This window comes from Ambystoma mexicanum, chromosome 7p (genome assembly GCF_040938575.1).
Source record: "Ambystoma mexicanum isolate Mex_15411 chromosome 7p, UKY_AmexF1_1, whole genome shotgun sequence".
Classification (NCBI taxonomy): domain Eukaryota; kingdom Metazoa; phylum Chordata; class Amphibia; order Caudata; family Ambystomatidae; genus Ambystoma; species Ambystoma mexicanum.
This window is the reverse complement of record NC_090939.1, coordinates 156783178-156798617: the sequence shown is the minus strand read 5'-3', so window position 1 is coordinate 156798617 and position 15440 is coordinate 156783178. Positions and strand designations below refer to the sequence as shown.

General features: G+C 44.4%; 1 protein-coding gene across 1 annotated transcript in view; it reads right to left on the bottom strand.

The window, feature by feature from the left end:
• Positions 1 to 409: 409 nt before the first annotated feature.
• Positions 410 to 15440, bottom strand: part of LOC138525774 (microtubule-associated protein 1B-like) — a 107516-nt gene continuing 92485 nt past the window's right edge. Inside the window, exons 5-9 of the mRNA XM_069635974.1 lie at positions 14764 to 14919; positions 12889 to 13023; positions 10739 to 10888; positions 3963 to 4115; positions 410 to 1025 (exon numbers count right to left, since the gene is read on the bottom strand). Of these exons, the coding sequence (XP_069492075.1) occupies positions 830 to 1025; positions 3963 to 4115; positions 10739 to 10888; positions 12889 to 13023; positions 14764 to 14919 (790 nt within the window). The 3' untranslated portion in view covers positions 410 to 829. The remainder of the gene's footprint in view (positions 1026 to 3962; positions 4116 to 10738; positions 10889 to 12888; positions 13024 to 14763; positions 14920 to 15440) is intronic.

The following is a 15440-nucleotide window of genomic DNA, read 5'->3' as shown; positions in this document are numbered from 1 at the left end:
AGTCTGGCCTGAAGCGTTTTATTCAATCTAGAGACATCATTATTTTGGTATATCCAGACAACTGGCCGCATGGGACAACTTACTGCAGTGATTTTTTATGGTAACCAGCCCCACATATCCTATGTCCTACACCCTCCCCACTTACCCACCTCAACCCCCAAACACTACTCTGCAGTTCCCTTGGCCACACCGTTCCCCAAAAACTACTGTGATAAAATGCGGTAAGTCTGGCCAGCGCGGTCAGTCCGGGGCAACCAGATGGGGACAATCCACATGTTGGACAGGAACTTTGTGTAATGAATAAACTATGTCATTTCATTTCAGCTGACATATGTCAGACCAACTTCAGATGCTTGACAATGGCATTTAGGATTTTATTTTTTTATGAATAACAACATGGTTTCTATTGTAGTTTTGAAATGTTCTCAATTTATTAATGTTTGTGAACACAAAACAGTCTTTTTGATAAGAATGATGGCATTTGCCTGGATCCATTTGTAAAATTCAATCTAAGATCACATTAAAAAAATATATTACATGGAAGCCGGAAACAAGGCGCAGCTGACATCAATGATCATTCAGTAGGACTGGTGAACTCTTCAACTTCCTGCTAACCCTGGGCCCTGCACATTTCCAATTCTTGACACCTCTTAGTGTTTGTACGAATTATCTTACGTTGTGGCTTTTTTTCAGGCTAAACTAAAGATTATAAGGCTGCAAAAGGTCAAACGGAACCAATCAGATTGTGGAAACAAGAGTTTTCGCTGATAAAGACGCTGTGGCATTCTTCATCTTCAACTCAAACAGGTGACTTGGGGTGACTCTACTTTTAGTGCTGCTCCTGCGGCTCCGCGTAAAACCCTGGCTTCTCCCCGTGAAACCCTGGCTTCTCCTCTGGCTTCTCCCCTGGCTTCTCCCCTGGCTTCTTCTCATTGCAATACTCCTTCTTCATGTCAGCATACACCTTTTTGTCGATGCCGTCAAAAATTTGATCTACGCCGTCCATCATTATACGAAGGTAGGTCCTGTAAAAGAGACAGTATGGGTCAGTTTGTAACATTCATACTGCGCTATAGCTACTGCGTCACTGCTGCCATTGGTCCATAGGTCTGACAGGAACTGTGCCGGGTCCGTGAGTTCCATCTCAGAACCTAGGATGCTTTCCATGGGCCAAAGGACATTCATTTCAATGGTCACTACCAATGCCAATCCCACTGGAACACTCTTCCAACACATCTCTTTTGCATACCTGACCACAGGAAGTTCGTTCCATTATGTGCTTGATCCCTACTCTGTCAACTGAGCTCCCACTTCGTCCCTTTTCAGGCCTGACTAGACTGAGACACTGAGAGCTATCTCGCAGAGACTCTGATGTCAATCAACTGCTCATCATGGCAGAAAACAGCTGCTGATTGGTTACTAGCCGTATAGACGTTCCCCCTGCCATTAATTTACTATGACGGGGGCATGTCCACCCCGTCTGCTTCTTTTTGCTCCCATGTCATGTGTGACCTTTACCCCATCCCTTGCATCTGTTTGCAGCTCATGTAACAAAGTAATACGAAACATTGGAATGCCATGGGAACTTGCAAGATCATAAGCCACATTTAGTGCTTTTTTGACCAATGAAATCCGACTGGAACAAAAACCTTACATCAAGAAGAAACTCGGAGGAACCGCTTTCTACCACCTAGCCGCGAAAACCTGGAACAGCATCCCAAAAATAATAAGGAACACCAAAGATCACCTCAAATTCAGAAAATTACTAAAAACCTGGCTCTTCAAAACCAGAGACTAAAACCGAAACAACAATAAGACAAATGACTCAACAAAAAGGACCTTGACACAGGGGTCCACCTGCGAGACCCAGGGAGACGGAGGCAACGACTCCAGCCAACCCTCACCATCCCCCATCACCCGTACAGCCACAACTAGGTACCACGAGCTGTGGAACGGACAAGACACAACTAATCACCACACAAACGGAAGTATGGACACTAGCAGCTGCGCTAGTCATGTGGGGGGGTGAGGAGCATGCAAAGTTATTAAGGGAGCGGGCGGAGGGGACAGCTAAATCCTCAAACGGCCTCAAATGGAGAAAAAAAAAACGAGCACGTACCTCCTGAGGCACAGGGTGTACAAGCATCCCGTCATGTAAGATTACACGAGCCCAACCGGCTCAATCCAGGATAGAGATGCCAACTAACCAATACCACTAACAACTTCCTTCTCTGCATACACCTCTCAAACTCCAAACCAAACACAACCACAAACCTCCAGCACAGCAAACCGCACGAACTTCACTACACTGCAACAACAAAACAAAAACACACATAGACTCGCACATCAGCACACGACGACTACCGGCCGCATACACCCCAGGCCCAGCCGACGGAACCACCGGGCTGAGGCTGCCAACAGCACATCACTGCAATCTTGCACTTTTCCAGCCTCCACCCACTAACCCACCCCTCCCTCCCTCTTTCAGAGCCGCCAGAGCGCCAGGGGACCACTCCGGTGGTGATAGTGCGCGGTACAAATGACCTTTAACATTAACATTAACATGTGATAAACACCTTTCCAGCTTTTTTTCGACGTTAAATAAATCCTCTCATTCTTGGGTGTTTTTTTCTATTTTTGCTTTGGTACTAATATGCTGTTGAGAGCTCTGATTTGCACGTACATTTCCCAGCACTGCACACTTTCTTATGCTTATTTCAGATTGGACAGCAGCGACATTCCATTTTTAGTCCCTTCATTATGAGGCTGGCCCTGGACTAAATGCCAAGAGTGGCTTGGAAGTAGCTTATTCTCAATGTACTACTTTTTAAGGTGTAGACATTGAACGACTAGATACTCCCAGCATGCACTAGACATGTGCATAAACCGTGGAAGAAATGTGTCTGCCAGTTGTACAGTTGGGGGTTAGGAGAGGCCCCAATAAGATGGGAATGGGTCTTGTGACCTGCCCTAACACGTGTGTGCACATGCGTGTGTGCGTGTACACGCGCACGCTCATGCGCTCACGCGCGTGTGTGGGTGTGTGTTTACCCATTCTCAGTCCGTTTTTGTCTCAAATGTGGCCCCTCGTGGAAATCATGAAGATAAATCCTCAGATGGAACAGAGGGGCTGATGCTTGCTAGTGAGACATTTTAAAAGGGCCCAAGAAAGAAGCGGACTCTGGCTCCCTGCTTTACTCACTTCTTTTATTATTCTTCACCCTTTCTCTGTTGCTCCTACTCTTCCTTCTCCATCACCTTGCCCCTCCCTTCACATTTCATTTGCATGGATAGAGAGCTATGTTTCATTCTATTGGTGTCTTCCTCTGTTTCCCTATTGGATGCAGTAGCGGTGGGTGGCGTGGTGTGGTGCTCGGGAGCTCTCCTCATTTCCCAAAGGGATGTTCTATATAGAGCTGTGATTTAACGCTTTTTTACTGATGCTGTCTCAGTCTTATGCAGTGCCAGGGGAATGTGCCTAAAGTCGGTTTACAAAGATGATCAAGTCTACAAAGGTCTTATGGATGATTGCCTACGGTCCCTGATGTCAATGGGAATGGCTAAAATTCGCTTGGCGATTCAATGTCATTCTGAGAAATTTACATTTTAAACAAATTCCTCGAATCGTTAAGTGAAATTGGATACTGGAGAACCAATTGTGATTTTTCCAAATCCTCAGTGCCATGGATTTAGACAATAATAATTGGTATGATAACAGTGCATAGAAGTCAGAAGAATCAGGCTGGAGCCGCCCCAGACAGTAATGTATGTAAGGGGAATGGCCAGCACATTATTACAGATGCAGCACAGCCCCAGGAAATAAGGTGACCTTCATATTTTCAGAAAGAAGGCATCAATGAAAAGAACAATCTCTGCACTATTTATGAGTATAACTGGAGCTGATAAGGACTATGTGGACTCCCCCCTCTTCAAATCAAACATGCGACTTGAGCCAACTTTACTTTGTGTGTTTCTTCTGCAGCTCATGAGCTTGCGGTTTCTGTTCCTCCGGTTTCTTCTCCTTGCATATCTCTGCCTTCAGCTCGGCCTCTACTGTTTTGTCGAAGTCTTCAAGGAATTCAGTGATGGCTAATAACATATCACTCCAGTACTCTCTGTAAAAGAAATGGTCTGGGTCTGTAGAACCTGATGGAATGGGGAGGCCTGATTTGTTATCATTAGAGAATCATTACTCTTTGTTACAGAACCATTACTCATTATTACCTTTTTAGGAATCATTGCATCCTGTTTAGTTATCCATCATATATTCTGATTAGGAGTACATGAAGTAGTAATATTAGACTATCCACATAAATAGACTGCCACTTTGTATGCATTTGCATTTGCTTATAGAATGACAAACTGTCATATTTCAAGAGCAATGTAGTGCCATTTAGAGACACACTGTTATACAGGTAGAGACACATGTGGAGACTGTTATGTATTATGTATGTATGTAGAAAGACACGTATGCATTGCACTTAGAATATACAATGAGTCTGCATTATGTAGCGCTTGGGTTTGTGAGAGAAAGAGGAAACGCTAGAAAGCATGTAGCTGGCATTATAAAGCCATTTCTAGATGGAGGCACAAAGGAGCGCCGCAGAGTGCGGAAAGATTGTTATGAGTTAACAGTGTACAAGGAATGTAAACAGTTCCTTGGCAGGCACAGATGAACCTTCTCCGAGTGGAGATGGTGAAGGAGCCTTATCAGCATGGCTTGTGTGCCTCGCAGAGAGAAAAGGTGGGAGTCAGCGCCATGAGCAGCAGGCAGAGCTTTGCCTACACGGAGAGAGGAATTTCATGACAATGAATGGAGGAATAAATGGAAGATGGTAGGATTGCAGGCAGGCAGACAGAAGGTCATGCTAGTAGATATGACGGCCAATGTCACATTGACAATGAACACAACCATAACACAGGGTGTAAGCACATGCAAACACAGACTTTCAGGCATTGCTCATATTTAGAAATGTTGACAGACAGAAAGAACATTCTTAGCTTAGAGAACGAATGTAACCACAGGGATTTGAATACATCATTGCACAGTATAATGAGAGGTGAGGCTTTTGGGAGTTGCTGGTTGTTGGGGCACTAGTTGTCGGACATGAGGCTTTGGGGTATTTGCTTCTCTACTGGTCTGCTCTATGGGATGTTATTGGAGATGCAGTTCTGAGATCGAGGGAGCTGCTCTTTGATGATGGAAGAGAGATGTTTGGCGGTGGCATAGGAGAGACTTTGGGAGTTTGGAATCTTGGGGAAGCATTCTGATGAGAGGAGAGTTCAATGAGGTGGCAAAGGCTTGATGCAGTTCGAGTGACCAGACTTGGCTAGATTGCAGAGTGGAGAGCTTGCACAAAGCAAGAGGGGAGTATTGCTGAAAAAGACATGTGTGCATGGGGGAATTAGAACAGACTCACACAAAGAGATTTGGGTTTGGGGGAAAGGGGAAATCAGACAGGGATTGTCTTAGAGAGAGAGAGTGATGTATGGTGTGGAATGGAGAGGAATTCTGAATGCTGGCACTTGTCATATGTATATTGCATTAGACACTGATAGATTCAGCTAATCACATGCTTGCATTAGAAGCCTGTAAGGCTTATAGTTATTCACTGCCTGGTAGATTTGCACCAAAAGTATAAAGTTGAAAATTCGAGATTTGCATAGTTTTAGTAGTTTCTGCATCATGCATTGTTATGTATGAATAAATGTATTCTATTGTTATAATTGAATCGATTCTTGTGTTTTCTTTGTGTCTTATGTTATTGTGTCCATAGGAGTAAGATAGGAGTATGTTGCATAGCATAGGAGTGAGCAATCTAGGAGTAACACAGTTCACATAGGCCCTGAGATACGAAAGCAAGGGGGGTATAGTGATCCACACCCCTCTAGGAGATTGTCTGAGATTGTCTAAGACTGGTGCATGGTAGCCCACACGGGGTAGGCCAAAGGCAGGAATTGTTTTACGGTCTCACAGGTCAGCTCTTAGCATAAGTACCAGCAAATACAGATCTAGATGTTCTTAGATACTCTTATTTCGGTCATTCCTGGATCATGGAGCTTAATATAATGTTTGTATGACATTAATTTGACCTATTCCCCAAATTCAGTCTTTTAAAATGGGTTGCCTCTCTCTGGACTGAAAGACATTCATTTTAATAGTAGTTGTTTCCGCCATTAAGTCCTTTGTACTGAAACTCTCTACCAGTCCATCGCTATCTCAAACCCGCCCACAAGAAGTTCTTAACAGCGCTGAAGATGTATGTTTTCCGCTGTGAATATGAACTGAGATCCCACTTCTTCGCTTTTAAATCTGGTTAGCGGGAGCTATTGCAGTCCTATCTTAGAGTGGCTCTGGTGTCAATCAACTGCTTACCAATGCAGAAATAGCTTCTGATTGGTTGCTTGCCTAGTGACCTTTCCATATGTCATCAATTTCTGCATGCCATAGTGCCTGTCGTTACCCTGGGGATTTTTGTGCCCATGCCATGTGTAACCAGTACTTAATCCCTTGTATCCTTGTGCAATCCAGCAAACAAATCGTAAGGGTAAAATGAAATGCCACCATGACTTTTAAGACAACAGAATGTGTGAGTGTTCTGTGACAGGAGATGAACCAAAATGTGTTTTAACTGTTGGACTTGAATTTGCTTTTTTGAAAACAAACTAATTTGTAGGTATAATTTGGCATTTTTCTGTATTTGCAATTTTGATCTCTGATTTGTGTTTAGATTTCCCAGCACTGCATGCTTTCTGATGTATATTTTAAAATGGAGACTAGTGGACTTTCATTTTAGTCCTTTCATTATGTCCATGACCCCGGAATGAATATCACAAGTGGTATGAAGCAGATGTTATCAATGTGTTCCTCTTCCCAGAAGCACCTTGTCGGGTACTTTGACCCACTCAGTAGAATCCCCATCCATAACCAAGCTGCGCTTCTGCAGTCAACAGCAAAATGGCTGTGCTGGCTCCTTGGAGCACCATTTCATCAAAACTGTGTTTTGCAGCGACAAAAGGATGGCTGCACCATCATCCCAAACACCTATTGGGCGAGTTGGAACAGGGGGCACACAGAGAAAGGTGCAAGTGTGTTCTTGAGTGCACCCAAAAGAAGCAAATCAAAGCAGCGCTGCTCTTCTGCTTGCAAAAAGTTCCCATTGAAGACGGAAACTTTTACACTAAAAAGGATGCTGCCCTGACGCTATTTTCATCTATTCCACATCATATTGTTTTTATCCATAAGTCTCTGCCATGCCCATCCATATCCACATTGTGCTTCAGCAGAAGAAAGCATGATCCCTGCATGACAGGCAGTGCCAGCCAAATCTGAGAAAGGCAAAAGAAACTTTCTTTTCAGCCGCAGAAAAACGCTTGACATTTGAGTCACAAAATGTCAAAAAAGATCAAGGCTTCAAAGAAATCCTAGCTCTCTGGGCCGATGTCAATTTCAATGCATCTGTGGTTTAAGCAAATTGTTGTATAAAAGGAACTGACTATGGCTGCAAAACATTATTTGGAAGTCAGATGGACGAAATGGTGGTACCTGTGTGGGGAACATCTTGTGACCAGCTTCTTGCCCGCTAGCTGCATGCCCGCTGTACCTCTGCCATCCAGCTGTACTTGTTATCCAGTGACCAAAATTGCCCAGCTGTTTGCTACATGGTGACGCAAGCTATGCAGTGACCAGAACCCGGTTGACTGTTCCAAAAAAATCCCAAATTCAAGCGTGGACTGTGAGTAATTCCCCACCCACCCCATAGAACACATAGCCTACCTCCTCTTGACCCTTTTGTCTTTATTCCACTCTCTAAGCAATCCTATCCATGCCTTGGTAATTTGTCCTACTATCAGAATTCTCTGTGCATTTTGTCCGTTATTCACTAGTGTTAGCACCATTCTTTCATTCACCCCATCCTGTAACTCAATAGCAATATTCTGAATAATGTAATTAATTTCCATGCTAAGAGAAACGTGGCGTGGAGCAAGTTAATGCGGCCGACTTAACCTGTTTCATTGGCAGCGCTATCTAGCCTTGATAACCTAGCTTAAGTAAAACTTGTCTTTCTTTCCTAACTGATTTTCTCTCTTTCACGGCTTAATTTTGCCAAAAGCGAACCTCTTGTCATCTTGCAAATCTCATCCACATCTTCAGCTACAACCATCTTTTTTTTATACTTTTGCTGTGATGTGCATATATCCCCAGCCCAAAAACCGCATTCCAAATCTGAGTATTTCACCCATTTTTGATAAAAACCATTTGTGTCATTTAAAATGGCAATTGAGAAAAAATTCAACTTTCCAACGTGTGATTTGGCTGCATCGTGTTCTTACTTTCAACTTGTTTGTGAACCGTATGCCCTTTGTTGAGAACTTGCCTTGTGATTGCCAGTGTTTATATATTCCTGCTATTGTGAAAAATCATATTTGCCTCATAGGTTTAACCGCACATTCATTATTTATTTGTCAATTTCCGAGTGTCATTTTATTGCCATTGCAAAGGGCTTTATTTTATCAGGGAAGGACGGATTTTGATTCTGTTTGCTGCACAATATCCCTGACTCCCTGTTGCTTCTTTCTCTCGATTCCTAGGGGTTTGGGGGGGCATTGCAGGGGGAAATCTTAACTCAGGTGCTATCTACCCAAAGAGAAAACGGGTTCCTATTCATTTGTGCTTTGTATATGTTCTTGTACAAGGTAAAATTCAGTGTATTGCTTCTGTTTCCATTGTAATTATCACCCCATTGGTGATTGCTGCCCAATATTAAAATTTGTATGATTTTCTTTGAATTTTAAAAATAAATAAATATTGCATTTTCACCAACCGGCCTGGTTCATGGTTCATTGTGACCCGGGGTATTTAAAAAAGGGGGTGTGAGATGGGTTGTGTGCCATCTAAAATTGAATTTGTAGAATATAAAGGGAAATCATTCCAATTGTGCGCTACATACTAGGCTAAGACCAAGGTGTGTCGCTCGATTCCAATCCTTAACAATCTGCTTCTGGCTGTGTGGAAGAGGTTCCCACTGTCTTTCCGGGCTGATGACATTTTCAGGTGTGTCTACGTTCACAAATAAGGATTTGTGGCATACACACTCACAGTATAGACCATGTATTCCAATGAAATGACCCCCTACTCCAACCTCATAGCAGGTGTTAACAAGATATGACTAAATAATCTGACCAGACAGCAGGTGCTTGCATGAATCGTGGTAAATATTTGTTTTTCAGTTGTCCAGTTGTGGGTTTCCTTAGGTCAGGACCTAGTACGATGGGAGTTTGTTTTGTCACTTGCCTCACCATCTGTGTGTGTCTCTGTGTGTTTCCGTGTGTGTGTATGTATGTATGTATGTAAATCACAGGGGTGTGTCATATTGGCATGAGTATGTGTTTCCATTTGTACCTGCAGTGCATGATTACTTGTTTTCCTCTAGTGTTGTAAAGCTTCTTATGGGGACTGGAGTCTCATATTTTGTTCACTAAGTTGTTGCCTCAATGGTGCCCCTGGTGGTGAGCTCAATGAATAAAGCCTCAGATGGGACAGGAAAGACCCATCATTATTACTGGGTACCCGTGGAGCCAAAACAAAGCCACAGGAGGGTGCAGGACTAGACCCATAAAAAAGGTCTCTTGTGGGGCTCAGTTACCCGTGTTTAACCAATTGTAGATGAGCATTACATTTGAAGAAAGCAAACAATGTGTAGACATTTTAAGCATGCATAAACTTCTGAAACTGTCCTTTGCCTTGGGGCCCTTAGCCGAGGGGGTTGCCAGGGCAGAGAGGCTGCCCTGGTTGGCTAGTTTAAGGAGCAGCCTTGGCCAATCAGGGGTAATGGGTGGGTTGGGAGGCAGATGGAAGGGAAGGCACACAGTGGAATGGCTTGGTGGATGTAGCCAGGAGACTGTGTGCACCTGAGTTCAAAACAGATGCAAGGGCAAAAATTGCAGAAATAAGCAGACTTGGCTGCTCTGCTTTTCTCACTTCTTTTACTATCCCTCGCCGACCCACTGCTCCAACTCCTCCTATCCCACCACCCCATTCCCTTCCCTCTCTTCTCATTGGCCTCTACAGGCTGCATTCATTTTCTCTACCTTTCATCCTATTGGCGACTTCCTCTCTTTCCCCATTAGATGCAGCAGGGGTCGTGAGGAGGTGGTGCCTGGGAGCTCTCCTCAGTTCCCAAAGTGCTGTTTCAATAGTGCTGTAATCAAGCATATTTACTGATTCTGTCTTAATTGTGTGTAATACTTATGGAACATTCCTCAAAGTCATTTGCGATGATTCCCTAGAGGCGCTATGATGCCCAGGGAATATGCAGCCAATGAGAATGGCTAAAATGCCTTTAACAATTCCAAACCATTCTAGACATCTTGCAATGTAATTGAAATCCCTGAAGGTACATGGAAAACTTAGGTAAAATTGGGAACTAAAAAAACAATCCTGTTTCTGAAAAATCTTGAGTATCATTGATTAAGACAATAATAAGCACAGTTTTTATAGCACTTGGAAGTGAGAAGAGTCTGGCATGCATGATGCACCCTGGAAACTAATGTTTAGAAGGGGGGCCTGTCATTTCCTCGAGCACACAGATGCAGGAAAGGCACAGATCACCTTTCTGAATAAGGTGACTTGAAAATTTCTAAAGAGCTGGCATCTATCAAAAGTGTACCCTCTGTGAAATGGCCTACGCGGTGTGCATGAACTTCAAATCAAACAGGTGTCTTGGAACAGCTTTACTTTTTCTCTTGCTGCTGTCCGTAAGCCACCTGTGTCTGCTGCGTTGGCTCCTCCTCCACGCATAGCTCCTTCTTGAGCTGGACGTAGATCATACTCTCAGACGTGTAAACAAAGTAGTCGAGTACATCGATCATTTTACGTAAGATGCCCCTGTAAAAAAGATAGTCTGGATCAGCTTTGAGACTTGATAGCTGCAAAGATATGTACAGATGGTTTTGCCTACATTGCTATGGCTGCCATTGGCACTGTTCCATGGATCTTTGGAGAGATGTGCCTGGCATTCACTGCACCAGGTCGCTAAATTCAGTCCACGAAAAGGTGCTGCCTTTCTGTGGGACAAAGCAATTTCATTTACTGGGTCAGTGGATTCAAAATAAAACTTCAGATTGGCGCAAGACTAGATCCATAACCAGATCTCTGGTGGGGCAGAGTCACCCATGTTTACCCAGCTTTGGGAAAATATTATATCTCAAGCAGCAAACACATTTTAAACATGTCCACGAAAACAAGCCGTCTGTGATCCCCAATATTTCTCAATTCTTTAACTGCCCCCACCTAGCCCTGCTGCTCCCACTCCTCCTATCCTGCCGCCCCAGCAGGCCCTATGTTCCCTTGCCATGGGCATGTACAGGTAGATTTCATTTTTACTATATCTCACTCTATTGGTTGCTTCCTCTCTTTCCCTATTGGGTGCAGTAGTGGTGGGCGGAGTGATTGTGCCTGCGAGTGTTCATTTCCCAAAGTGATTTTTCACACTGAGCTGTAATTTCACGTGTTTGTACTGATTCTGTCTCAGGGCCTCATTAAAAGGATGGCGGTAAGGGTTAACGGTCACCGTTAATGGTACCGGTGACCGTTAACCCTTACCACCTTACTACGAGGTCCCTTTGCGGGTTGGAGAATTTAACGCCTGCTTTTTGCAGGCGTTAAAAACCCACCCGCAAAGGGACCAGGGAGCTAATTACGGTACCGCAATTTGCGGTGCCGTAATTAGCACCTTCCCCATTCCCATTATGCCCTATGGGGCAAAAATGGGAATGGGGAAGGGCAATGGGGGAAGGGGGAATTACCGCCTCACCAACCATGGAATAGGGCGGTAATTCCCCTTTCCACCAAGGCGGTGCCGGTATTTTACCGGCATGGACCAAGGTGCTAATAGCACCTTGCTCCACTGCCGTCCCTGTAATGAGGCCCTCAGTCTTTTGAAATACTGGAGGTCATTTATCAGCATGGTTTGCAATGATTCACAAATCTACAAGAGGCAGGATGATTACCAAGGTACCGGCAGCCAATGGGAATGGCTAAAATTCCCGGGCAGACTCAGTGCCACTCTGGACATTTTAGAATTTTATAGAAATCCATGAAGCTGCATGTAAGATCAAGGTGACATTAGGAATTGGAGAGCCAATTCTGATTCTGCCAAACCCTGGAGACCATTGAATTAGACAATAATAACCCCCATCATTATAGCGTTAGAAGTGAGAGGACGCATGAATGCGGAGCTGCAGTTATTTAGGTATGCAAGGGGTATGAACAGGGCGGTTACATGTCATTACAACGAATAAACAAATAGTGAATGAAATAATACTGAAAAAAATTATCGAATTTCCATTTCTTTTTAATTGGGGGGCAGCGCCCCCAACACCTGTTTCCCCATGCTTTTAACCCCACCCCGAACCACCCCCACACTTTATAACCCCTTACCCCCACCCCCATATATTTATTTTTCGTTATTTTCTTGGTATTATGTCATTCTGTTTTTTTTTCTTCGATATAATCACTGCATACCAGACACGGCATCATTTGCACTGGTGCACAGCCCCAGGAAATGCACATGTCCCCTGTGTGTTTAAGATGACCTCCGTCAGGGGAGTTGCTAGGTCTGGAAAAGACCCGGGGCTACGCTGATGTTGGAATTGTTGGGATTGGGGGCTAGCTAGTCTTTTGGCTGTAGCTCCTGAGATTCTATCCGGGGCTACAACCAAAAGATCAGGGGCTATAGCCCCCTTGCGCCCCCCCCCTAGCAACGCCCCTGACCGCCGTATTTGCAAACAGCTGGCATCTATGAAAAGGGCGCCCTCTGTGCTAGCTATCACTGTGGCCGACAAGGATTAGGTGGTTACCAGTTGGTGACGCGGGGGCAACCTTACTTCTCGCTGCTTTTCTCCTCGTTCTGCTCCGGCTGCTTCTCCTTACAGATGTCCTTCTTCAGCTGTGCCTTTATTGTTTTTTCAAGGGCTTCGTATTGTTTATGGAGATATTTGAGCAGTAGAGTCAAGTCCTCTCTGCAAAAGAGACAGTCTAGGTCAGCGTTTTCACATAATTAGCTATACATATGTAGATGATCTTAGCTGTTGGTTATTGCTGCAATTGAAACTGCTTTATAGATCTGCATAAAGGTTTGCCTGACATTGACTGTGCCATGTCCCTGTGCCCAGTCTCTCAGAATGGAATACTTACTATGGGCCAAAAGACATTCATTGCGATAGCCACTCCCTCCACTATTGAGGGCCTCCCACTACCCCTACCGCATGAATGAATCCTAGAATGCCCCCGAGCCCCCACTGTCTTGCTTTGTAACTCTGGCTAGGGAGAGGACTGCCTTAGAGTGACTCTGGTGTGAATCAGCTGCTCGCCAATGCAGAAATAGCTCCTGGTTGGTTGCTAGCCTTGCAGACTTTCCCTCTGCTACCAATGGGCTCATGTTGGGCGCCTGACCTCCTCCTTCTTTTTCTGTGTGCCCATGCCATGTGTAACCTGTAGCTATCCCCCTGCACCCATGTACTATTCACATGAAATGGCATCAGAACCTTCAAGGCCTCAACACAATTTTAGCGCGTTGCAACATGAAATAAAGTGAAGTAAATCCTCTAATTTCTAGGTGCGTCTTGGCATGAGTATTGATATGCAGTTCTGGTCTCTGATTTGCATATAGATTGTTCAGCAGTTCATGCGTTCTTACCTCTGCATCAAAATGAAAGATGGCGGCCTTTAATGTTTAGTCCTTTCTTTATGCCACTGGCACTACAATAAATACTGGGAGTGGCACAACAGTAGCTCTTTGCCATTGCGCCACTCTTCCCAGAAGCAAATGCTTCAGTGTGTGTTACATTGGCTCCTACTGTCCCTCTGTGGCGATGGCATTGTCAGCTGTAGCTTTGTCCTCCAGTAAGGGAGTTTTTCAGGCACTCGCTAGGCCATGTACTCCAATCAAACGACAGCTTACTCTGACATCATGGCAGGTGTTGGCATTTTACTACTAGATCTTCCCGGCATACACCAGCTATTTGCAGTAACCATAGTGGATATATGTCTGTTAGTTGCCCTGTTGTGGGAGTCCTTATGGGAGGCTGTGATAAGTTTGGAGGGTGTGGGGGCGTTAACATGTAGTGTGGCAAAGGTTCTCATGGGGGGATGGTGACAGTGATTAGAGGCGCTCCCCATTTCCCAAAGTGCAGTGTTTTTTCACAGTTCTGTAATTTCCTGAGTTTAAACTGACTCTTCCCAATCGTATGTAGTACTAGGGGAACAAGTCTCAATGTGCTTTGCAATGACTCACTAGTCTACAAGAGCCATTATGGATGATTGGCCAATGGGAAAGGTTCAAATTCAGAACCACTTTGTAAAGTTTGCAAGTTAATTTAATGGAATTCATTGAATCTACAAGGAAGATTTAGATCCAAATTGAAGCTGTTCTCATTCTGGCAAATCCTCAGCACGGTTAAACAAAAAAAACTCTTGTGTGCAGAGAGAGGGCCAGTGCATCGCCGCGATGCCGAGGGGCTGCTTTGTGCACTTTATAAATGTAATAAATAAATAAATAAATACATCATTTGCACTGACGCACAGCCCCAGGAAATGCACAGGTCTCCTTTTTGCAGAAGGGGGCCTGCGTAGTTCCATAAAGCAGGCGTCAATAGAAATCGCAGCTTGAACTCTATTCATGTGTATATTTGGGGGGCATGATGACTATGTGCTCTCCGCCGACCTCTTCTAATCAAACAGGTGACTTGTGGCCACCCTACTTCTCTTTTTGCGCCTCCTTGTGCTTCTGACCCTCCGACTTCTTCTTCTTTGACTTCAGCTCCTTGCAAATCTCTTCCTTCATCTCGTCGTAAATCGTGTTGTTATATCCTTCCGTAAAGCTAACGATGGCTTCGAAAATCTCATGTATGTAGTTCCTGTGAAAGAGACAGCCCGGGTAAGCTTTTAGCATGAGCAGCAGCAGCAAACACATTTAGACCCTTTTAATTGCTGGGTTACGTCTACCATTGGCAATGGTCCATGGGTATGTTTAAATATTTGCCTGACATTAAGTTTAACATGTCACTAAGTTCAATATCTCCCTTATAATGCACGCTCTAGGACATTCAGTTTCATCGCTGCTCTCTCCATTATGAAGGCCCTTCTCCTGAAACTTTCTACCAGTAAATCTCTGTTTCAAACATGGCCATAGGCGGTACAGAAGAACGCTGAATAGTCCTCTGTCCACTATGCATGTTACCTCTAGCCTATCAAATGAGCTCTCACTGCTTCCATTTTATTTCTGCCTAGACATAGAAGTTGCACGGCTAGCTCAGGATGACCCTACCAGCATTCAGGTACCCACCAGGGCAGAAACGCCTCCTGATTGGTTCCTAAATCTACAACCTTTGCCTCTGCCATAGCTTTCCTTATGCCAGGTGACTGTCCTCCTACTTAT